This window comes from Amphibalanus amphitrite, unplaced genomic scaffold (genome assembly GCF_019059575.1).
Source record: "Amphibalanus amphitrite isolate SeventyFive unplaced genomic scaffold, NRLGWU_Aamphi_draft 000886F_arrow, whole genome shotgun sequence".
NCBI lineage: Eukaryota > Metazoa > Arthropoda > Thecostraca > Balanomorpha > Balanidae > Amphibalanus > Amphibalanus amphitrite.
The window spans coordinates 136,025-160,271 of NW_024882380.1; the positions used below are offsets into that span (position 1 = coordinate 136,025).

The 24,247-nt window shown below is 52.5% G+C and overlaps 3 protein-coding genes across 5 annotated transcripts; 1 reads left to right on the forward strand and 2 right to left on the reverse strand.

Moving 5' to 3' along the window:
- The first annotated feature begins 148 nt into the window (after positions 1-148).
- On the forward strand, positions 149-18,607 carry LOC122367651 (fidgetin-like protein 1). Of its 2 annotated transcripts, XM_043340963.1 has the most exons (13): positions 654-757; positions 800-905; positions 2,067-2,227; positions 10,385-10,512; positions 10,847-11,338; positions 11,566-11,672; positions 11,990-12,147; positions 12,496-12,700; positions 13,082-13,190; positions 13,399-13,516; positions 15,460-15,574; positions 16,204-16,524; positions 17,759-18,607. In XM_043340963.1, the coding sequence occupies exons 3-13, from the start codon at positions 2,091-2,093 to the stop codon at positions 17,882-17,884; spliced, it is 2,016 nt and encodes a 671-aa protein (XP_043196898.1). In that variant the 5' UTR covers positions 654-757; positions 800-905; positions 2,067-2,090; the 3' UTR covers positions 17,885-18,607. The 2 variants fall into 2 exon arrangements, with proteins under 2 accessions (XP_043196897.1, XP_043196898.1); XM_043340962.1 differs by having other exon boundaries at positions 149-905; positions 10,991-11,338.
- Positions 2,334-10,343, reverse strand: LOC122367652. Of its 2 annotated transcripts, XR_006254100.1 has the most exons (3): positions 10,048-10,343; positions 2,673-2,896; positions 2,334-2,413 (listed from the first exon to the last, which is right to left on the reverse strand). XR_006254100.1 is itself a non-coding variant. In XM_043340964.1 (2 exons), exon 1 carries the CDS (start codon positions 4,400-4,402, stop codon positions 3,308-3,310), a length of 1,095 nt encoding a protein of 364 aa, XP_043196899.1. In that variant the 5' UTR covers positions 4,403-4,543; the 3' UTR covers positions 2,334-2,413; positions 2,673-3,307. The 2 variants fall into 2 exon arrangements, 1 of the variants encoding a protein (XP_043196899.1); XM_043340964.1 differs by lacking the exon at positions 10,048-10,343 and having other exon boundaries at positions 2,673-4,543.
- On the reverse strand, positions 18,601-22,970 carry LOC122367653. The gene is made up of 2 exons (XM_043340965.1): positions 22,349-22,970; positions 18,601-19,422 (listed from the first exon to the last, which is right to left on the reverse strand). Exons 1-2 carry the CDS (start codon positions 22,913-22,915, stop codon positions 19,039-19,041), a joined length of 951 nt encoding a protein of 316 aa, XP_043196900.1. The 5' UTR covers positions 22,916-22,970; the 3' UTR covers positions 18,601-19,038.
- Between the last annotated feature and the right edge of the window lie 1,277 nt (positions 22,971-24,247).

The window sequence follows — 24,247 nt, forward strand, 5'->3', positions numbered from 1 at the left end:
GTAACCTTCATCATTGTCATGCAATTAAAATGAAACATGGGATATTACAAGTAAAACTCACAAGCCGGCCACAAAATGAATGAATATACGTCGCAAGGTATACGCTTACACATGCCGCTACCTACCACAGCACAAATCGCACAAATAAGTGCGCAATGATTGTCTTTTTGTTAGAGATGTTCAAGTTGTGCACAGCTTCTGTGGAGTCGCGATTCAGTTCTCCTAAGGATGGAATTTTAAATGGTTTTTGATCGGGAGACGACTTGGAATCTTTCGACACTTGCATCGTAACTTATGCTCAAATAATGATTGTTTGGGGTTTAAAAAAAGGAGAAAAATACAACCTTTCAAAAAATGACCAACTTTTCTCAAATGAAACGCCGTCACTGTTAATATTGGAAATATTCTGAACTGGAAACTCGATGATAAAACTTGAAGTGCAGACCCTGTACTCCTTTGCCAATTGTATGCTCCACACAGCTCCGTTTCTCATGGCCCGGCTATGACAGATACAAAATTGAGCCTGCTTTCTGATGGTAGGCAGTTTTTGGCCAGATGACCTATGGTTATTGTGAAATTGGTGTTCAAAGGCTGTACTCCGACCTCTGTCTCCGGATCCTGTCGCCGCAGCGTAGTCGCGACTCCGTGGTGTGTGCTGTGCCAACTCTACGGGCCGCTTTATTTCGCCGCGCCGATATTTGTGCCGCGGCGTTTTCCAAATTTTCGAAGCTGGCTGTATATTTTCGTTTGTTTTCCATTAGCCGGGTTCACAACGGCATAAACCTGACCGTGTTGCCTGTTTTCCATGCTATGAGTATAGTTGTAAAAACAACCTAACAGGTTTTGTCTTTTATAATTGTAATCAAGCATACGGGCAGTGGGCATTAGCCGTGCGTGGCCGTGCGGTAAGTGAACGTTCCACTTTGGTTTTGGTCTGGTTCCTTTCATGATAGTAAATAGGAGTATGATGATTAATTGATAATTTGACTCATGACTGTTACCTGGAGTGGAGTCAATATCACTATCATTAACCTCCCAATTGTCTTTGCTGATCTAGGTACTATCATTTCTCTGACCCTGAATATTCATTCTTATTTTAAATCATAGGCATGATCCAACAAAGTGAAGTCCTATACATAAGTTGAAGTCTAACAAATTCAGATAATCTTGCTTTCAGTTATAGCTTGCATTACATAATATTGCATGACTAAGTAGTGCTTCCTGGTGCATACGAGAGCACCAATTTTTGGATCGACTCGTCCCTACTTCTAGCTGCTAACCTAATCCTTGCTATGACCACTAACCACTCAATTACACAATCACATAATGCTTGCCACTCTCAACAAAAAAGTTCTAGTCGATCGTCTTGCTGCGTCACTCGATAAACATTGTTTTCCACACTGTATTGTTTATTCACATGCTTACAATTCTACATACATAAGTACAAAGAAAAACACTGCACAAAAAACACTATGCAGACGCAGTTGACCACCCCAACGCTGTACAGTTGTACTCCACTGGCCCAAAATTTTTGTACTCCACTACCAGAACAAAAAAGTGAAATTCCAACCCTGCTGGGCTATGGTGCAGGACAATTTCACAGTAGGTATAGGTATTTGCCAATGCACTGTCATTTTTGTATTACAATCAACAATGTGATTTTTTTTTTGAAAAGTATGAAATTCAAATTGGTTCATTTCACTCATCAGGTTATGCTTTTTCTATTTCTTTTCCTGGAAACTGGCTGACTGACATGCATAGAGACTTAGAGACTTGCATGAGTCATGACATGCATAGATACATGCATAGAGAGTCAGAGACAGACTTGCTGGAAGATTACCTGCAGTTGGCAGTTATCTGCCAGCAAGGTATGCTGATGCCACGTCATGTTACTTATTAACCTTGCACCTATCTAACACCTACAATCATTGAGTTAAATGCCTACCTTACTCATACTGGTAGATTACTGTTGCCTTCCAAGTTCCAAATGTATCTTCCTGCCTTTGCAGTCTTGCCTTGATCACCATTGACAATTTATCTTATCAACAAAATGCTCTTTTTTACAGAACAGGAATACAAAGCTGAATGTCATGGAAGCTGAAGATTGGATGGAGATCAGAGCAATATTGGTGAATGAATTATCAAAAACTGATGACCAATTTGACAAAGCTGACATAATGAGAAGTATTATTGCAACCTCAGGAATCAACATGGCCTCAATGGAAGGGTAAGGTATTCCAATGACAAATGGTTAAAAGCAATGTTGTTTTTTAAGCTGAACATAAATTTAATGATGTCTAATTGATCTGGCCACCGGTTTTTACTACAAAGTGTTAGTCGGTCAGTATGTATTGGGATCATTCAGTAGTGACACCTTGCAGCGATCAGTGTGGACCGTGATGACCGTAGAAAACTGTGAAAACACATACAAAAGACAATTAACTCAATGTAGCTTACGATTCGCCCAAGGTCACTGGGGGGAACAGCCACAACAACACGTGAGCTGCAAATACCCAATAAACTGACAATTTAACAACGAAAATTATTTCTTAATCAGTCCGCAAGAGACAATTTCAGATAGGTAGCCAGCTGGCACTGTGAGACAAACGAATATGCATTTATAACAGAGCGAATAAGCATTACACGATTTGTGTCAGTGTATGGCTACTCACTTCGTCCGGGACGATAGGCGACTTTAGTACAAATGTCAGTGACTCAGTATGGTGATACAGCCAACTGCACCGTCAGTATAACCGGCAATAATATTTCGGCTTCAGTATCGGTCCAAGTGGCAATCACTGTTCAGCAAACCGTATTTCACTGCGCCCCGATCAGGACAGCTCTGATGCCGTTCAACATGCGTCACATATCATGACAAATCGTCTGGGGCGGTCACCTGAAAATAGCAAATGCAGTCGTTTAGACAAAGCAGCCCTCACTCAGGCTCTTCCATAACAAAACCTGAACAACCCGTAACGGCGGGAACATGGCTCCCCAAAATTAGGCACAGCTCTCCTAATTTTCCTTACGCACTGAGGCGGCTATGGGCCGCCGTCGCGCGGCAACGTCACATTGCGACGGGACGCGCGAACAACCGCATGCTCGTCAGTAGACACAGGCGAGCCCACGTAACGCCGTACACGTCGAGCGAGAAAGTAACGAAATATCACTTCTGACATAGCAATATGAAACACGGGCGCCGTCGTACTGCCATCCGCACAGCGGAGCACAATGCACCAAAGTTCAGACCGGGTATCAGCGCTCACAAGCGTCTCGGTCTCATCGGTCGCGCTCCGACCAAATCACGCTACTCAGCACAACGGCTCCCCGTCGCGGAATCTCCATCCCCGCTCTTCACGAGGAGAATCAGTTTGTGGACGGGTCTGTCATATTCACTGTTGCCAATGCGCACACGCACACTCCTCACTAGACCGTCGGCACCTGTGTGCGCGTCGACCACTCGTGCGAGCGGCCACCTGTTGCGTGGAGTGTCCTCGTCGACGACAATGACGATGTCGTCCTGACTGATGTTCGGCTCTGGATGATGCCACTTTCGTCGCTCCTGGAGAGACGGAAGGAACTCTCTCCGCCAGCGCTGCCAAAACTGATTGGCGAGGTACTGGACCCGGCGCCAGCGCTGTCTCCCGTAGATGTCAGGCCGGCAGAACTTCCCAGGGAGAGGGAGCACTACCTTTGACTTTAAGGTGAGCAGCTGGTCGGGAGTGATCGGCTCAACTACACTAGTGTCATTCATACTGACACAAGAGAGAGGGCGACTATTGACTACTGCTTCCGCTTCCGTCAGTAGAGTTCTGAGCAGCTCGTCATCCAGCTGCTGACCGAGATCTTGAAGGAGACTGCTCAGCGCAGAGCGGACGGTGCGTATCTGCCGCTCCCACGCACCTCCCATGTGGCTGGCCTTGGGTGTGATGGGGTTGAACTGTACCCAATCACAGTTGTCCTTTAACAGAGTGCGTCGGATGTTGTCGTGGTCCATCTCAGACAAAGCAGCTTCTAGATGTCCTCTTCCTCCGATGAAGTTCGTACCTCGGTCGTGATACAGAGCTCGAACCTTTCCTCTTCGGCAGGTGAATCGGCGGTAGGCATTGATAAAAGCATCCGCCGTCATTGAGTTGAGGGTCTCTAGATGAATAGCCCGTGAACTTAGACATGTGAATAGGATCCCCCATCGTTTGACTTCACTGCGCCGTTCTCTGACGAAGAACGGTCCGAAGCAGTCAACACCTGAGTGGGTGAATGGCTCCGCTTCGTCTACACGCTCGCTGGGAAGATCTGCCATTTTCTGACTGCAAGGCGTTCCTCTCAGCCTCCTGCACTTGATGCAGTTCTTGATGTGACGACCCACAGCCGATCTTCCTTTCACAATCCAGTATCCAGACATCCGGATTTCGCTCAGCGTCAGCTCCCTTCCTGAGTGACACGTCCTCTCGTGGTAGGCTGCAACGACAAGACGAGTCACGTGATGAACCTTTGGCAAGATCACTGGATGTACCACGTCGAAGGGCTGTCCACTCCTCTTCAGCCTGCCTCCGACGCGCAGGAGTCCGTCATCTGCAACGAAGGGATCCAGTCGGTACAGATGACTCCGTTTCTTCACTCGAACTTCAGTTGAGGGCTGAGGTATCGTCAGAGTCGCAACTTCGTCCCCAAACACCTGCTGCTGCACACTCTTCAGTATGACGAGCTCAGCTCTCTTCATCTCTTCTGCTCCAACTGGTGATTCTGTCAACGATGGAACAAGTTCAGCGTCACTGCTTTGACGTTTTTGTCTCACTCGCTCCAGCAAACGTCTCCCGTATCTGATACAGATCGCGATCGCTCGTCTTGCCCTGAACCAGCTAGAGAACACGACTAGCCGGTCAGACATGTTTGGAAAGCCTTCGACCTGTTTGGAGCGCGTAGTCAGAACTGTTTTCTTCTTGACCTCCGGGTCGTCATCTTGGAGTTCAGTCTGAGCTGCTTCATTCGGAAGTTCTCCTGCTTGAAGAAACTTCGGTCCACGCCACCAGAGATCACAGTCCTTGATGGCCGCTGCCTGCAGTCCACGGGAGGCCAGATCTGCTGGGTTTTCATCTGACTGTACATATCTCCACTGATCGGGAGTGGTGTGTTGTCGGATCTGCTGCACGCGGTTCGCGACAAACACGTGAAATCGCCGGGTTTCGTTGTGTATATATCCTAGAACGACCTGACTGTCCGTCCAGTAGTAGTGCTCGATGCCTGTGATGTCGAGCTCCTCTTGCAGAAAGCATCCAACTCTCACGGAGAGAGCGGCCGCCATCAGCTCCAGTCGAGGAATTGTAGTCGATCGCTTGGGAGTCACCTTTGACTTGCTCATCACAAGACACGTCGAAATCAGGTCGTGTTCGTCTTTCATACGGAGATAGGAGCACTGCCCGTATCCGACGGTACTGGCGTCAGAAAAATGATGCAGTTCGTACAGCTTCATCTTGCCGCCGCCAGGTTTGTAGCATCTTGGTATCGGTGTCTCTGAGAGAAGGAGCACGTCTCTCTTCCAATCCAACCAACGGGCCACCGTCTCTTCTGGGACAGCTTCATCCCAGCTGTATCCGTCGCAGCACAACTGCTTGATGATTCTCTTGCCCTCCAAGATCACTGGGGAGACGAGACCCAGTGGATCATACAGCGAAGAAACTGATGATAAAATCCCTCTTCTCGTCATCGGCTTGTCCGGAATCACAGCGTGAAAGCTCAGCGTGTCTTCCACCGTATCCCACTTGATACCCAGGGCTTGCTCGAACTGACCTGAGTGCTGGCGACCGACTTCCACCGATGGGTCGCACCCAGTGGCACCAGGCGACAGTGCTTTTAGCACAGACGGTTCGTTCGACACAAACTTGTGAAGCGTGAAACCGCCTTCTGCACACAGCTGGACAGTGTCACGGGCCAGCCGTATAGCAGCATCCGAGCTTTCCACGCTTGTGACGCCGTCATCAACGTAGAAGTTTCTACGTACAAACTCGGACGCTTCTCTTCCGTGTGTCGGTTCATACTTTTCTGCTATCATGTTCAGCGCGTACATCGCGCACGCAGGCGATGACACCGCACCAAACAGATGAGTGGTGACCCTGAACTCAGCCGGCTCTCGACTCGTGTCGCCCTGTTCCCACCACAGAAATCTCAACAGATTCCTGTGCTCCTTGCTGACACCAACCTGGTTAAACATCGCCTTGATGTCGCAGCTCAGAGCCACTCTTTCTTTCCGAAATCTCACCAGGATTCCTGCCAGACTGTTCACGTAGTCCGGGCCCTGGAGCAGCTCGTTGTTCAATGAAGCACCTTGATATTCCGCGCTGCAGTCATAAACTACACGTATCTTGTCCTTTCTCGGATGAACGACAGCGTGATGGGGAACGTACCAGGTCTTTCCCTCTTTGACGTCGTCGTCGTCTGGGACACATTCAGTGTATCCTGCTGCGAGCGACTCGTTCATGGAGTCCTCGTAGGCGTCCTTCAGACCAGGATCTCGGGCAAACCTTCTCTTCAGACTGTGTAGACGTTTTATGGCCAGGTACCTGTTGTCTGGAAATGTCACTTCTGGATCCTTCAGAGGCAGTGGTCCCTCAACATGACCATCCTCCCGCTGGTGGAACTGTTCCTTCATCACCTTCTGGAACTTCCGGTCGTCCTGAGAGACCTTCTTGTGAGCGCCTTCATCCAGAAAGTCCGCTTCCAGCATGCGTGCCACTTGCATCGGGCTCACTTCCTGCACACGCGTCTTGAACGCAAAGTGGCATACCGACACTTCATCTGGCCCTACGCGCGCACAGTGACACGTCGAAGTGATGTTGGGCCCGTGCGTAATACCCACGATGGTCCACCCCAGCTCCGTTCTCATTGCCCAGGGATCGTCACTGTCAACTGAAACCACCTCTTTCGGCTTCAATGCGCGTGCGCAGTTCACGCCTATGAGCAGGCCAATTTCAGCTTCAGGGAAGTATGGGGGCAGTTCTTCCTCCAGATGAGCCAGATGCCTCCAGTTTCGAGCTGTTTCTCGCTCCGGTATCAGCCACCTTTCTGCCGGTATCTCATCACGAGAATACGTCGCAGGTAGCATGATACGCTCCGGTGCATTCAGTCCCTGAACTGACAGGTTTGTCACTCTCTTGGTCACAACTCTGGTCTTGCCCGCTATGGTGCTGAGCTGAAGAGTCACGTCTTCTCCTTGTCCAGAGACCTGTCTGAGCGTTGATTCTTGAATGAAACAGGCATCCGATTGAGGATCTAGCACAGCATAGACTGTCAGCTGTTGTGACGGTTCCAGCTCGTTGCGCAGAATGACCGGCACGATCATGGTGTGAGAGCATGGTGGCACGAACGAGGCGTTGCGTTCAGCTCCTTCACCTTCAACCGCAACCTTCAGGGACGTAGCTTGGGTCTGAGTACATCTGTTCGTGTGTGACTTGTATTGTCTTCTGTTGTCACCTACTGCTGCTGCTGTCCTCTGTCCTGTCGACGCGCCTCGCGTTCCTGCCCTTGCGTCGTCATGAAGCAACGTCGGATGAGAGCGTCCACATCTGTCACAGCTTCGCCGACTTCGGCAGTCTCTCCAGATGTGCCCTCTGCACAAACACCCTCTGCACAGCCCAAGTCGTGTTACAGCGTCATGTCGCTCGGACACTGACATGTTCTTGAATGTCTGGCAGGATTCTACAGGATGCAGTGACGAACAGATCCTGCAGAGTCTGGCAGTTCTGTCTGTCTGTCGTGCATTATCTGACTCTTGACGTGGTGCTGATGTCCTCCCATCGGACGAAACGGACGAGAAGAACGTGCGCGCGTTCTCCTTCCTGCGTTGGCCAGCATTGGTCGTTCGTCTTGTTCCACCAGCTTCGTCGGACCTGTCCAATACCGGGCCGCACGCCACTCTTGCTTCCTTACTGAGGAAGTCCGCGAACTCTGCAAACGACGGATAGCCGGGAGAACAACCTTCTTGTGGCTCGTACAACCTGACGTCAACCACGCGTCTCCACCTGTCGACGATGTATCGTGGCAGTTTTTTGAGGATCACGTTGTTCTCATCCACTGAGTCCAGTGAGGCCAGTCCACTCACATGTCTTGATGCTGTCTTACAGCTCTCGAGGTAGTCAACTAGTTGTCTCAATGCTTTCCCGTCGCCGGGTCGAACTGCAGGCCACTCATGGATGCGCTTGCGGAAGGCATTGGCAGTTATGAAGGTGTTACCGTACCTATCATGGAGTTTCTTCTTGGCATTGTCGTATGCATCTGTAGTATTCAGGTGCAGCAGGCTTTCAATCATCGATCTGGCTTCTCCTCTTGTGTATCTGGACAGAAAGTGTAGACGCTCCTGCGGGCAGGCTGTCCTGTTCTCGATGTATGTTTCAAAGCTGTTCATCCACAGATGATACCTCTCCTCTTCTCCAGAAAACACATCTGGCTCGATAGCTGGTAGACGGGCGCGCTTGCTCTGCTCCACCAGCAGCTCGGAGAGACCTTTCAACACATTTGTTGTGTTGTCGTCTTGATCTTGTTGGTCATGATCGGGAGGCTGGCCGCGTGGCTGAAAACTTGGTGCCTCCACATTCAAGCTACCTCCAGCAGGTCCAGTCGCTGCTGCTGCGTGCGACTCACTGGGAGGCATGCCAGGTGAGGTTAACATCGGTCTTGCTCCACTTGAGGGTCTCTGTTCATTACCCTCCTGAGACAGCATCCTCTGTTCTTCCAACACTGCTTGCTGTGCTTGTGGTTCATTTGGTGGGCCGTCTTCTGCAGCGCTGTCATCCAGTTCTCTTTCAAACCTTTCCACGACTTCCTCTTGCATTTCTTGAACGGCCATTTGAGTCTCCAGCTCCAATGATTCCTGTTTCCACTCGAGCTCTTGGCGCTGTCTATCCAGATCCTGTTTTCTGTTCAACATCTTCAGCTTTGCTTGAATCTCGGCCTTGTTGTGTTCCGCCTGGATGCGCATCAGCTGGAGACCAGACTTGACTGACTTAGAGGAACCAGATTTTGTTGACACACCAGCGCGTGAGAGTGGTTTGACACTTGTTTTCTTCAGTGTGCTCTGGTACTCTTCAAGAGCAGTCTTAATCTGGTTCACAGTCTCCATGGTTTTCTTATGTGTCTCAGTGTGTCTCTGAAAGTCTTCTGGGGAGAGAAGATGCTGAAGATCTTGTTCCACCTGTCCCAGAGAAATGTAGGTGTGAATCCACTTAGCAACATCTTCTTCCATGATGCCCGGGAGTGTCTCGACTGAAGTATCATCATGCCGCACAAGCTGCGAGCCGAGCTTCATCAGGTCCTGCAGCTCCCGTTTGAACGCCTTTGTTTTCAAGCTGGTCTGGTACTCTCTCCCAGCTTCAGTTGGAGTGATGGTCCTGCCTGACATCGACTTGTTGCCTGACATGTCCATCTTCTGACTCCGGCACAGGAAGCCTCCGACAGAAAAGAGTGACAGAGATAACAACAAAGCTGCACTACTTGTAAGACCAGATGACATGAAGTTGTCAAGGTTTGTCAACTGTAGGAAATTATGACATTCTATAATACAGGATATCTCAGTTAATATTGTTAGTCTCCTTGAAGAAAAAGTGTATCAGTAGGGTCTATACTGTCCCATGAAAAACCTGAGAAACTTATCTACTGTGGCCAATCGTCCTAATGGAATTTTCTACTGATCTGGCCACCGGTTTTTACTACAAAGTGTTAGTCGGTCAGTATGTATTGGGATCATTCAGTAGTGACACCTTGCAGCGATCAGTGTGGACCGTGATGACCGTAGAAAACTGTGAAAACACATACAAAAGACAATTAACTCAATGTAGCTTACGATTCGCCCAAGGTCACTGGGGGGAACAGCCACAACAACACGTGAGCTGCAAATACCCAATAAACTGACAATTTAACAACGAAAATTATTTCTTAATCAGTCCGCAAGAGACAATTTCAGATAGGTAGCCAGCTGGCACTGTGAGACAAACGAATATGCATTTATAACAGAGCGAATAAGCATTACACGATTTGTGTCAGTGTATGGCTACTCACTTCGTCCGGGACGATAGGCGACTTTAGTACAAATGTCAGTGACTCAGTATGGTGATACAGCCAACTGCACCGTCAGTATAACCGGCAATAATATTTCGGCTTCAGTATCGGTCCAAGTGGCAATCACTGTTCAGCAAACCGTATTTCACTGCGCCCCGATCAGGACAGCTCTGATGCCGTTCAACATGCGTCACATATCATGACAAATCGTCTGGGGCGGTCACCTGAAAATAGCAAATGCAGTCGTTTAGACAAAGCAGCCCTCACTCAGGCTCTTCCATAACAAAACCTGAACAACCCGTAACGGCGGGAACACTAATGTATCCATTTTTTTCAGGAGGGATGAAATCAGTGGCCTGATTCTGGCAGAACACCTGTCAAAGTATGCATCAATTGTAGATGATATTGATGGTATCAATAATTATGCAGATGACTGTCTTGCTCTTTGCAAGTCAGCCAAGAATGGTGAGTGTTCTAGCTCATTGTGAAAATTTGTGGATTTTATATTAGTTAAACAGCTGGTGGGGGCCATTTTGTATTTTTTTTCTATTGGCTTGTCAACTTATTGTAGGCTGAATTGCTTTCTTACACTGCATAAGATCCAATCACTTAGTCACTTTTCTTAAATTGCATATTAAGTCAGCCATTGAAATGCTTTAGCCCAACTGTAGATCGATTAACATGTAATAGCATCTCCACATTTACAACAGCTACAAGCATCATTTGAAGAATCTGGTATACTTTCAATGAATAAGGCTGAGTGTGCTACTTAACAACACCACCATTATGTATCCACCAGAAAGCTCCACTTGGACAGCAGGCATCACTGAGGATTTTCTGTGTGAGCTGCTACCAGCCAGTTCAGCCCCGGAGCCATCTGATCTGGGCCAGCTCCGGGAGGCGGTGGCCGAGAGGCTGAACACCACACCATCTGCTGCTCCAGCGGCGGCCCGGAGTACCGACTTCGGTCCTCTGCGGTCAGCGGGAGTCTCTGCCGCCGCTACCGGACCGGCCAGTCTGCCGCGGCCCGCACCTCTGTTCCGCGCAGCTGCCCCTGCCGAGCCGGCTGTCCCGGTCCCGGCCCCAGCCCCCGCCCCGGGGGCCGGTAGGTACCGGTTCCAGCCAGTGCGACCCTCGGCTCCGCTGTTCCCGGCGGCTGGCGGCGGGTCAGCCGGGTACAATGTGGCGGCCCAGGTCAGGTCCATGATGGCTCCCGGCTCGCGGCAGGGCAGAGTGGAGCCGCCGACCGACGCTGACCGCTACCCGCGCGGGCGAGCCGCCAGGGGCAGAGGTGAGCGGTCACCATCTGTTTCACTCTTATCTCTTTTGTCACATTGTAGTTTAATTGTCGGTTTAATTGCCTTTTGTCGGTTAATAGTGTGTGCCGTTTCTTTACGTTATTTATATTTTATTGTCATACCAAAAAAGAACTGACACTATCGTATCAACGCTATTGAATCAGTTTTATTAGATCAGCCGATGTATTTCCTTCGACGTTGTTTGTGGTGTTTTGTTCAGGTTACGGTAAAAGAGCACGCGGCGGCTGGGGCGATGATGAAGCAGAGGAGAACCAGGATCCGGCGCCGCCGCCAGCGTCCTCCTTCAGAACAGCCAAGGAAGAGCATGTAAGCACTTTGGCAGAGTTGGGGAATCGCTCACTCGCTGCAGTGCAGTTGGTATCATGTTAACGTCATATAAATGTCTTTTTAACATGAGATGTAAGATTTATGGCCAAGCATCCAGTGCCTCAATTGATAATGAGTTTGTGGCATGCTACGGCTCAGGCTGCGTGGCGTTATTCCTAAAGGCTGCTGCCGTGTCGCCGCAGTTCTTGACTGTCGCAAGTCGCACAGTTGCCGTTGCTAGTTGACGTAGTATCATTGTCGTACCGCGGTCATTTCTGTTTGTCGTAACGCCTCCACTCCACTACCGCCACCGGCAGCTGCTGAACCAGCTGAAGAGCCGCGGCTACACGGCTGAGCAGGCGGAGAAGCGCGTCACCAGCTCTCTGTACGGGGGACAGCGGCGCGGCAGTCTGGGCACCCGCCGCGGCCCGGCCGGACGCTTCGTGCCGCCCGTCAGGGACGCTGACGAGGACAAGTGAGTTTGGGAATCGGGATGGCGTGAGGGAGGGATGAGGGCTGACGGCAGTGGTTTAGTCAGCGAGGAGAGCGATACGAGGCATGAGGGTGATGTTGGGATGGTCTGTCACGTGATATGGCGAAATAAAAGCGAAAGAGAGGTTGACGGTCGTATTTTTTTAAGCTGCTTATATAGTTCAGCACTGCTTGTCGGGAACTTCGGTTGTAGATATTAATTCATGGGTAAAATATCGCCGAGCAGCGCCTAACTCAGACGCCGTATTTCCTCCGTGTGAGTCCCGTAATGCCAGACACCGTCCCACCCATCGTCAGCCCAAATGACGAACTCCCGCCTCTCTCCCTACAGTCGTCCATCAGCCGGCATGGCGTCATCAGCGGCTGATCACGGAGGCGGGGGCGGCGCGGCGGGCGCTGAGGTCCTCCTGGACGAGCGGCTCAAGAACATCGAGCCGCGTATGGTAGAACTCATAACCTCAGAAATCATGGACCGCGGTCCGCCCGTCACCTGGGACGACATTGCGGGACTGGAGTTTGCCAAAAACACCATCAAGGTTCGTGGTGGTGGATGAGGCTACGTGGGCGAGTGCAGAATGACAGGGAGGTTGGGTGTGGGCTTGTTTGGCTTCCGTACGCACTGGGTTTGTAGTGAGTAGTCTGTTTGGGATGCGGTGATTTATGCAGTGGCATGATGTCCAAAGTGCTTACACACGGAACTTAGTGGCAGATTTTGGTAAGTGTGCGACAAGACACAAAATCGATTTCTAGTTCGGAAACATAATAGGCTGTCGCGTCGATTCCGTATAGCAATGACCGTTCAGTGCTAACTCCCGATGTCCCGTTTGTGACCTGACGCTATTCGTCTTTTCCGTCGTTGGTATACCCTTCTGGAACGGCCCTCACTTCTCCCCTTCCCTTCCTCTCCCCTTCCGCAGGAGATGGTGATCTGGCCTCTACTGCGGCCCGACATTTTCACCGGGCTGCGCGGCCTGCCCAAGGGCTTGCTGCTGTTCGGCCCGCCCGGTACCGGGAAAACGCTGATCGGTGAGTCTCCGCTGAGTGTAAGCTATTTGGGGGCGACTCTCCAATCTCCTATGGGATTCTCCTGAATAGGATGTTGACATGCATGCCATTAAAATTGTGCTCTCTCAATTAGACTATGTCTCACTCTCATGTCATTTTTTTTTACCGCGCACTGTAAATGTTCTTCATGCCATTTCCCAACTACCTCATTGTTTACCGATGTCACCAGGTAAATGTATCGCCAGTCAGTCTCGGTCGACATTCTTCAGCATCAGCGCCTCGTCGCTCACCTCAAAGTGGGTGGGCGAGGGGGAGAAGATGGTCCGAGCGCTGTTCGCTGTCGCCAGGTGAGCCGGGGGGACGCCGTGGATGCCGCTCGGCGTGTCAAAATGAGCTGTCGGTCAGTGGGTGCGGTCACTGTTGGGCTGTATGTGCTGGATTGGTGCTGTCTGGCTGTGTATTGGGCGGGCTGTCTGATTGTGTATTGTGGGCGCTGTCCGGCTGTGTATTGAATGGACTGTCCGGACTGATGGGCTGCAGTGAGGGCTGCTATATATAGGTTGCATGGGCTTCGTCGGAGGGCTATATGGACTTGGGGGCTGTGTCTACCAACGGTAGTCAACGGTTAGAAGGGTTGTGGGCTAAAGCTCAGCACGGACTTTGTTGGGCAGAACAGGGCTGTTGCCGAGCGAGCTGTGTGCTGGACGGCCGCCGTCGACTGTTTGTACCGGTCAGCCCTGTTTGCGCTCAGGCTCGCCGCCAGTGTGATTGGTACGGCTCAGTGCGGTCGGCTCGAGTCACACGGTCCACACCGTAACTTATAGTTGTAAGTCGATCGTGTACGATACGGTCGTTACTCGTCACCTAGATACGACGGGTAACCGGTATGAACTATGACTGAGGGAGCGTAGATCCGCCACTTGTATCGATTTTGTTCGCGTGATTGTAACGACCTTAGTGTGACCGGTAAGCCGGATTTGAGGGTATTAACCCTCGCCCATGTAGGGGGGGTTGGTGCAACCCCCCCCCCCCCCCCCCTGAGGTATTTCGGAAATAGTGCAAAAACGGCGGCGCGCAGCGCCGCCAAATTTTGGGTACCTTATGGGGCAAACCTTGCGCATCTTTTGATAAAAAAATTTGACCGGGTCATGTCCGGTCACGGAGTTATGACGTCACAAAGGGAACAGCCTCCGGCCGGATTTTCACAAACTGAGTGCCAACGCCCGAGGTTTCCTGCCGGTGGTACGGACATCGGTTGATGGATCGTGATGAAACTTCCCATGCATGTTGGGGCAAGTATTGGCTATCATATGGTATAAGAAACTTGACCGGGTCAGGTCAGGTCACGGAGCTATGACGTCACAAGAGGAACAGCGTCCGGTACTATTTTTGAAAAGCGCCCGAACCACTATTTTGCTAATTCTTGTCACCTCAATGGGAATATGCAGCAATATTAGCTTCTATAGGGAGCAAATGGACCTTCCAAATCCAAAAATACAATCAGATTTCAAAAATTTAAATTTTGATTTTTCGAATTTCTGCCGCCGACTGTGACCTTGCCGACTTCCGGCGCTCCCAACGCGTCATTTTTAGAGCTAGGGAAACGAAATCCATACCAAACGATAGAGAATTGATCAAGGAACACGATAGTGAAGGTTTCAAGTCGATATCTCCCACCGTTTTGCCGCAATCGCCGCGGAAAGTTGAAAAAAGTCTATTTTTTCGAAAATTTGACCTTTGACCGGTCAAAAGTAGGTGAAATGTTGACCTTGGACCAAAAAATATACCACCAATCGCGAGATCTCGGCGAGAGCAATCCGTTGGTCTTTTCCGCTAAGCTCTACGACGCTCCGTTTTCAAACGCCAAGGGGGGGGTCGCACCAACCCCCCCCCCCTGCATGGGCGAAGGTGGCAGATCGCCGTTTACGGGCGAGGGTTAATTTATCTGCTGATCATGACACTCACTCTCGGTAATGAGTTCTTACTGACTACATCAAAACGGTATTTTGTAAGTTTTAGAACTTCGTCCCTCGCAGGCTCGCCGACATCCTATTATTGCCGTATATTATGTAAGCTCTGGTTGCATGCCATTTGACTCTTAGCTAGGCTAACTCTTCGCTGTTGTTATACAATACCAATGAATTGATCCCTAGTTCATGTACGAACAGTGTATTGCAAATCGTTTTCTATGGTAAAGCATCCATTTTCGCACAACCTCGTCTCGTCGTCAACGACCTATATCATGAGCGTATCCCGATTTATCTTCATCTCATCGCTCTTGTCCCTGCAGATGCCACCAGCCGGCGGTGGTGTTTATCGACGAGATCGACTCTCTCCTCTCTCAACGCTCCGAGACGGAACACGAGAGCTCGCGGCGCATCAAGACAGAGTTCCTCGTGCAGTTGGTACGTGACGGGCGGGTAGGAGGGTGGGGCGGAAGGGGGGTGTCATCGCGTGCTCGGCGGGCGCTGTCTTCACTCGGCCGCGGCTTCCGGGCCCCGAGAGGTGGCGACACGGAAGCCTCAGGTGTGCTGGGGTGGGTGTGGAGGGCTGGGTTGCTGTGTAGTGAGCTAGCTATGTGGGTGGACTAGGGGTGCCCTCCCTGAGGGAGGGGCTGTTAGGTACGGGCGGTCCTCGGTTGGATTCTGAGCCGGGGAGGGCTGGAGTTTGGGGAGGACACTGCAGTCGTGCTCGTGACACTGGTAGCTGGCGGATAACAGACGACTGGATGTCAGAACCACCGGTTGATATTTAATGACGGTTGTTCAACATAGTTGAAATGGAGCCGCTCTAAAGCCAAGCCATTTGGAGCTGTACCTTTTGGGTGGCTTTCGTTAATTTTGTTTCAGCTTAACATTCGTTTACTCATATGTCATACGAATAAATGCGAACGAACTGAACAATTTTGACTATGATTTTCTGGCATCAATTTGCACTTTTATCGATTAATATGGAAATTACAATATAGTATGCACTAGAAAAGACGGATTTCTCTGTTTTGTTTCGGTCTCTCACGCCCCTGTGTATTTCGCAGGACGGAGCGGGGACCAGCGGCGAGGACCGTCTGCTGGTTGTCGGCGCCACAAACCGGCCTCAGGAGCTGGACGAGGCGGCCCGGCGCCGGCTGGTGAAGCGGCTGTACGTGCCGCTGCCGGACGCCGCCGCCCGCCGACAGATTGTGGAGCGTCTGCTGAGCTCGCAGAGACACCAGCTGAGCGGAGAGCAGCTGGACGCCGTGGCCGCCGACACCGACGGCTACTCGGGGGCGGACGTGGCCAACCTGTGCCGAGAGGCGGCGCTGGGCCCCATCCGCTGCATCGGGCCCGATCAGATCCACGACATCACCCCCGAACAGGTCAGGATTCAGGGAACAGGAGAGAGGATCTGCAAGTCGGGTGGATGGAGGAACTGCTGAGAGAGTCGCGTGGAGACGGACGGTGCCTGTGTTATACGAAAATAGACACCGAACTTCGGAACATGACCGAACAACGTCAACAGCCCAAGTTATGCTTCCGAGTTGGGCCCGTCTCGACGTCTATATGAGACCGTTTCTAAATTTTATAGTTGCCGAAGCGTTTGACCGTCGTCTCGGATGGGTCCGAACTTGGAGGCGGCCGAGTCCACAGCGAATATTCTGGGTCGCCGCTGGCTGAGTTAGATTGCATCATTACCAGATATGCGCTGAGTTAGATTGCATCATTACCAGATATGCATTGTAAATCAGGCCGGGAGCGAGCCGTCTGGCGTGACGCAGATAATCAGTGGCGAGAGGCGTCTGCCTGACTCGGCTGATGGGCAGGAGGAGGAGGCAGGGTATATGAGACTGAGTTGTCTTCATGCCTCGGTCTCCATCGGGGCTGTGGGGTCCGTCTAGTTTTGAGTCATTTAATTCTGAGGAGCGCTGGGGGACATTCTGGAGTCTCTGCCTCGAGGGTGGCATTAGGAACCATCATTAGCATGCCCCGGCGCTAATTAAGAAAGATTAGACTGTCAAGTGCACCCCGGCCGCGATCGAGGCGGTAGAGAGTTAGGGACCGATGGGGCGACTCAAGGCCTGATGGTGCGGTGAAAGCTGTCTGATGTACCCCGCTGTGGTTTGCACCTCCCCTATACTCGGTCGGCCGCGACTGTTATTGATTGTAGCCTCCTTGGAGACGGCTCGGTCGCCGGTCAGATTATACAGACCATTCAGAGCCGACCGCACCACTGATGGGTCGGATATCCACCGCGAGACGCGGCCAGAATGCGCCGATCGCGCGCGTTATTAGATATCCCGGGTCGGAGCGCCACTCCGCTACTGGTATACCAATGAGGCCACACGGGGCCGAGGGAGTCGGTGTGGCGTCTGATCTGTAACCGAGCTGCCCGTATGTCAATTGAATTGACCATACGCTTTCCTCAAAATAATTTTATATTTTCTTTTAAGTTTATTCTCTCTTATATTTTCTTAATCTACGCTCTAATTTCCGTCTATTTTGTCATTAGAGTGAGTGTCGTGCTGTCGCCCGTTAAAATTTGTGGTTGCTCTCTGTATTTTAATTTCCAACGTCAAATGCACATTTCATCTGACCATTTGGTGCGTGCGGCAGGTCCGGCCGCTGATCTACGACGACTTTGTGGCTGCTCTGGCCAACATCCGAGCCAGTGTGTCGCAGGAGGACCTGCAGATGTACGTCGACTGGAACCGGCGCTTCGGCACCGGCGGAGCCAGGTAGCTGTCAGAGGAGGCGTTAGCTAGTGGGCCGAGGTATCGGAGTGATAGGAGACAAACGAGGGAGCGGAAAGGTAGTGGAGGAGGTATGCGTGGGAACAGAACGGTGAGGGACGGGGAGCCGAATGACCGCGTATGAGGCATACGTGGAAATGGAATGGCAGTGGATAGGCGCCTATGACCACCGCAGTCTGGGCGCCCTAAACCCCCAATTCATCATCATCGAATGACGGTGGACGGGGGTGAAATTGGGAGGCTGAGAAGTCACTGACCATTGACCACACTGTTATGAGAACCAAGGTGGACGGGGCTGCCAAAGACCGCCGACCGGTGTCTGTCGCAAAGGTGCGTTTGAACTTCGTTGTGATCCTTGGTGTTTGCGTCCTATGGCAATGCAGTTTGTTCCGTGTGAGTAGACCCGTTTGCTTCAATGGAAGCAAGTTGTCGTGTGACCTGAAAATCTGTGATAACCGGTTCAATGCTGGATGGCGATTCATTGGAAGGACTCGAGGTCTGCTGTAGTGAATCGATGCCTGCGTTGCGTTATCTGGGTTATAGAGTATAAAGCGTCTTGCATTTGCTGTCTGTCGAGTGCATATTGACTTGGACATATAGCATCAAGCCATAAAACAAATGTTATGCCATTCCAACTAGTACTACTTAGCGTCTCTCTCATTTCATGAAACTTTATAGGTTTTCTATTTTCAATATATAACACCCATACTTTTGACTTTCAATTGACTACTAAAGAACATTTGATAAGCATTAACAATATGCTTTTACTTCACGACATAATATCCATCAATATTATCATCTTCCAAGCACATTATGTAGCAAAACAGAACCGGACCACGCCATTCCCAACTCAGAAAGCACAACTGAAGGACGGCTCCTTGGAGGAGTCGGATGTAGCTAGGCGAGGGGCGCGACAACTGGTGACGGCGCACCCTTCCGACCGGCCGGTGGACGCGTCAGTCTCACCCTAGGCTCCCACCTCTGTTAGAGGCACTCCGCCCTCCCCTGAACCAGCGGGGAGTACCCCGTCCGCGCCGAGGCAGCGGTGACGCCACGCTGGCTATCCTCCCTCGGAGTAGCACTTTTCTGGCTTCCTGCCGACCAGGGGAATCAGCGCCTGCCCAGACTGGGGACGTGTCACTACTACGTGACCTCCAGGCTGCTCTCGTCCAGCGTGTGCAACCAGTTGAAGACCATCATGTTGCGCTGGTAGCGGGTCAGTGGCCGACCTCGCTGTCGGTCCACATCTCGGAAAGTGACTCCCGGCTGCGCAGCCGCCCCCGCGCCCGCCCCCGCCCCTGCCTGGGCGGCTCTCGGCGCCGTCTTGGCGGCCGGGACGGCGGTGGGCGGCGGCGGCGGCTCGGCCGGCCGACCGGCGCCGCTGTCTCCCGTCGTCACCGTCGGGACGCCGAAGGCAGGCAGGACTCCAGTACTGAACAGCTGCTCCAGGTTGAACTCGCTCTGGGAGAGCCGGTTCAGCGCGTTGAATGTGATGTGCAGCCGGCGCCGGATGTAGTTCTGACGCACCTGGCGACACGGCAGTGACAGTACGTCAGTCGGAGTCGGAACATTGCGGGGTGGGACGCCATATGGGGCGGCGCAGGGTTGTGACGAGTGGGGCCAGCAGACAGCACACAGTGGTGATGAGACGTCAGTTGGTTCATAGTCAGTCGAGCACACGGCGCTGACAGGATAGTCAGTCGAGATTAGTAGTGGAGCGTCAGTTTGAGTCCTCGAACAGCACTGGCAGGATAGAAGGGTCACGGCATCCAGTCATCAACCAAACCGACTGGGGCAATGACATTCAAGGTTCCTTCAGTTCCATCCTCAGGACAGTCAAATCCTTCTCCATGCTTTAACCCATTGTTCTGAGCTAGACGGGCAGTTTTATCGCATGCGGGAAGCTCCCCTAGGAGCACGCCGGTGGCCGGGTGCGGTGTCTAAGGGCCGCTGGGCGGCCTGTCGACTGGATGGGCTTAGCTCTGACGACTCATTGGGGTGCCCGCTCAGACCCAGGTCTCCCGCTCATTCCTATTATCCTTCCAGCACTGAAATGGTCTCGCTAGACCGAAAGAGCATAACCCAACAAAAACAACATCAATGACATTGTCTATTATTGCCAGAACCTTGATAATTCCCTAAATGCATGGCGCAGCGACACCGTCAGCCGCTAGTTACACTGATGGAATTTGGCAATAGTCAATTAGTCAATTGCCGTGCAAATAATCGCATTATTGTCTGACCCCAACAATATCGCCCCAGTTTCCGCTCCAGGCCAAACATAGACAAACAACGACCACCTTTGAGCAGGATCCTTCCGCTGGTGGACAGATTTCGATTAACTGATGTCGATCGTTGTCCAAGTTTAAGTTCGGGCGTGCCCCTGCCACCAGTGCAGCGCCTGGTAGGTGGTCGCGGCCCGGCCCGGGTCCGACAGAAATACTGTCCAGTGCCGGTGACTTGGTGCGGTGGCCACAGTTCGCCGTACAGAGCAGCTGCAGACCCGCCCGCGCGGCGCGCGCCCTCCCCGAGCGCCAGGAATAGGTGCAGCCGGCCCGGGCGTGGCCGCCGTCGCCGCGCCGCCGATATGAGACCCCGAACGGTCGACAGCTCGGACAGCGATGACGTCAATGACCATCTGTGGCCGGGGGGCCTGTCGTTGGCATTGAGGGCGGCCACACCGGTTGCTAGGGGTGATGGGCTGGTTAAAGGGATTAGCTGCAATCTGACAGGTCACAGACAGCAAACAGGCTGAGCCAGATTGGTCTCTGAGGCAGCCGAACTGGTCACTGATCTAAGGCAGCCAGAGCGGCTACTTGAGACTGTTCAAGTGTTCGGTCACCTATGACGGATTGTCACTCTCAGTCAGACCGGTCGCGGTAGGCGTGTAGGACCTGTCAACGACGACAGTAAATAGACCGATTAGGTAATAGTTGTTACTGGTCCAGTCAGGAGCAGTCAATTCGGAATGTTTCAGCTGGTTTGGCCTCTGTCGAGGATGGCGGATCGGTTACGGAGAGTATCAGATAAAATACTGCACCATCTATTACTGTGGCAAGTGGCAACTCATGGGTTTGACAGTTTGGGCTCCAGTTCCGTGGCATATAATCGCCTCAGATTCAATCCGCTACCCGAACTAGCATCTGCTTCCGACAACACTTTTTTGTCTGAAACGCCCTTTCTTTTATTTGGTGAACCCATGGAGTTGCCGCCCTGGTGACTGGTCTCGGGAGCTTGCCCATGAGGTCGGGCGCTTTCAGCGTCGTGTGGGTCTCCAGGGCCTAACTCGGCTTACTGTTAATCCAGTTTTATGGTCTTACAATGGTCATATATTTAGACCGAGCAGGCTCCCCAGCGAAACCAAATTAAAACGAACAACGTTACAGCCTGGAAGAATGAAAATGTTGAAAGTCTCATTCTCGATGAAAAGCATAAGGTAGTAGATACAGATACTAGATACCGTCTCTGCCTGTTATTAAGCGTAACTGTAAGTAAGCGTACCGACAGAGATGCAGCCATCTTTACCTTTGGAGCACTATGCCTTTAGTGAGACGGCAGTGTGGGTGAGAAATCGGTCTGAGCCAACTTTTGAATTCTATTTATTTGAATCTGAGTCCGCCTGACCGTTTCTAGTCTCAACCTTAGTTAGTGACTTACAATGCCGTCTGATGTCTTTTATATAGATGAATCCCAGTGTTAGCTGTAGTTACGACTATAGGTGGACCGTGGGCGGTGAGTGATAACTGTCCGTAGTCTAGGATTTATACATGGCACGGTCGCCACATTTCACCTCTGAGCTTTCCTCCTCGCTCGACTGATCCCGCCCCGGCAGCCAGTACAGACTACTGACAGTGATTGTCTGATCAATCACCGTCAGACGCCCGTGTGATATCCACTGCGCGTGTGACCGCTCTCTGAATCACAGTCGGGAGGGCCACTGTTGACGTGCGTGCCCCGCACCAGTAGCGGATGGACCCGATTGTTGGCGGAGCCGCTGAGCAAATACGCTGGCGAAATGGACCTGCCCTGTGCGCTACCGAGGGGAGAAAACGACCAGCATAGCGCCGTTCATCGCAATGACCGTGTGTTTCTTACGATTTAGTGACCGTGAATGTTTAAAATGGTCATGGTTAGCATAAATAATGTCAGGTGTTACGTTTAATCGAATAGGAGGCATGAGAACATGCCTTTTGTTTGTACCACCGAAAGTGCAGTGTGGGAAGAAATTCAGTTTTTGGTGACGATAAACCGTCTTACTGCGTGCTACCAGTGTCGTGCGTGAAAAGCCCGCAAATGACCCGCGTTGCTACACTCAATTGTGCCTAGTCAGTTGATTGCGTGTCTTTGGCACTTTCCGTATATGTTTGCATGAGAGCATCATTGTTACATGGACGGCACGTGGGCCGTGTTTTCTTTCTATTGGTAAATTATTATCGTTCACGTAAACACGCACCTTTTTGTTGACGGCCCGTATGAGGTCGGCGGCGGAGAAGGGCGACTGTCCGGCCCCGCCGGCGGCCGTCTGCTGGCGCCCCTGCGGCGAGGGCAGCTGGGAGGTGGAGGCCAGGTCCCCGACGGCCACCCAGGTGCTGCACGAGCGGCTGGCCTGGTCGAGCCGGCCGGCGGCCAGCTCTGTGCGCAGTCCGAGCAGCGCCGCCTGGCTGACCGCCCTCCTCACCGGCTCCGGCTCCTCCAGGCGCGCGATGTCGCCCGTGCTGAAACTCTTGGACATGCCCAGCATGCGGCTGAGCAGGCCGCAGGAGCGCAGCAGGTCGGCCTCGTCCTCACACCAGGCGTCGGCGCCCGGCGCGCGGCCCGGCCCGCCGCCGGGCACCCGCAGCCGCGCGCCGGGGCCCGGAGACGGGCCACGTGAGGCGCCCGGCATCCGCAGGCCGAGCCGCACCATCTCGCCGGAGAGCACGGTGGCCAGGCTGGTGTCGGTTCGCAGCGACTCGCGGCTCGGCGAGCGGGCCGGCGCCGAGCCGCTCACGCTGATCCGCGGGCCCTCGGCCGAGCTCATGGTCGAGCCGAGTGGCTGCCCCTGCTGCGCGAAACAGGGCCAGACACCTGCTGAGAGCTAGATCAGGAGCTGAATGCTTGGCCAACCCGCGCCCGCCCAGTGCGAAACTGCAATCGAAAATCGCCGCCGGCCGGTCCTCAGTCTGTCTTCCTCGAACCGTCCTCACCAGCAGAACCTCCGTCTCACTAGACGATTGTCTCCAGGCACGACAATCTCTATAACCCTCCTCTTACCGTGAGTCTCCTCCCTCGCCGTCAGCACGCCACACCACACTGCCGCTTCTCACCACCCGCCGACACTCGTTCCACCCTCGTCCGTCCCTTCTCACTGGCACCGTCGGCTCACGGCTGTCCACGGCTGACCGACCGCTTTCGTTTCCGTGCAGCGTGCCCGCGCCACGCCCCTGTATCGCCAGCGAGCCGAGCTCTCTATCCGTGACCCGCCGCCGCCGCCGGCGTCTCAGCTGGGAGAGTGGCGGCGGCGGCGGCGGCGGCGGCGGCGGCGGCGGCGGCGGCGGCGGCGGCGGCGGCGGCGGCGGCGGCGGCGGCGGCGGCGGCGGCGCTGGGAATCGATGGGCGGCGCCGGGTGCCACGTCGGTCGACGATCGATGCTGGACCGCCCGGTCAGTCCGGCCTGGCCCGCTGGAACCACATTCATCAGTCGGGGCGCCGCTGGGGTCGCTGATGTTAGTGGTGAGGTCAGCCACTGCCGGGCCGCTGATAATGAGGGTCGGGGGATGCTGGGACCGCTAGCGTGGCTGGAGAGCGCTAGGGTTTAATTAAGTATTATCAACTGCGAGCCCACCGAGACCACTGACGGAGTAAATGGACCGATGTGGTCAGCATTGATATCTGTGTAGTTTTATGCTACTTTTAACTACGACAACTACGGAGACAAACCTCGCCAACACTCGAGATACAGTGCGTCGTGACTAATAAAGGAGTGCTGAAATAGCTCTTGGTAATATCGGCCAATGATGCTTATATGTGATAGCCGATATGGGAGGTCTGTATTCTTGTCTCTAATAGGCATATCACAATTAGGGTATATCGGTATACCTATTATTGCAGAGTACTGCGGTACAGACGCCTTAGCGTCTGCGCTGTTGTTTGTGTAGGTAATTGGATGTTTTTGTCGAAGCGACGGGATGCAATTGCAGTTCTCGTCTCCAATTCAATGTACTTGACAGCTGGCATTTATCCAGCTTTTCGAGAGCTCAGAGGTAATGGCTTCGTAGAATGGCTTGTCTGTTGCATTTACCGATACTGCAGGTTCGTAAATTGCTCTTGAGCAGCCCACAAAGCTCGCCTGTTGATCCGATCCTAATGGCCG

Excerpts from the sequence above, each read along its gene's own strand:
- LOC122367651 (XM_043340963.1), top strand. The coding sequence starts at position 2,091 with ATGGAAGCTGAAGATTGGATGGAGATCAGAGCAATATTGGTGAATGAA. Across the intron at positions 11,673-11,989 it reads GAACAGCCAAGGAAGAGCAT|CTGCTGAACCAGCTGAAGAG; the intron begins GTAAGCACTTTG and ends CGCCACCGGCAG. Across the intron at positions 16,525-17,758 it reads ACGACATCACCCCCGAACAG|GTCCGGCCGCTGATCTACGA; the intron begins GTCAGGATTCAG and ends TGCGTGCGGCAG.
- LOC122367652 (XM_043340964.1), bottom strand. The coding sequence starts at position 4,402 with ATGTCTGGATACTGGATTGTGAAAGGAAGATCGGCTGTGGGTCGTCAC.
- LOC122367653 (XM_043340965.1), bottom strand. The coding sequence starts at position 22,915 with ATGAGCTCGGCCGAGGGCCCGCGGATCAGCGTGAGCGGCTCGGCGCCG. Across the intron at positions 19,423-22,348 it reads TACGGGCCGTCAACAAAAAG|GTGCGTCAGAACTACATCCG; the intron begins GTGCGTGTTTAC and ends CCGTGTCGCCAG.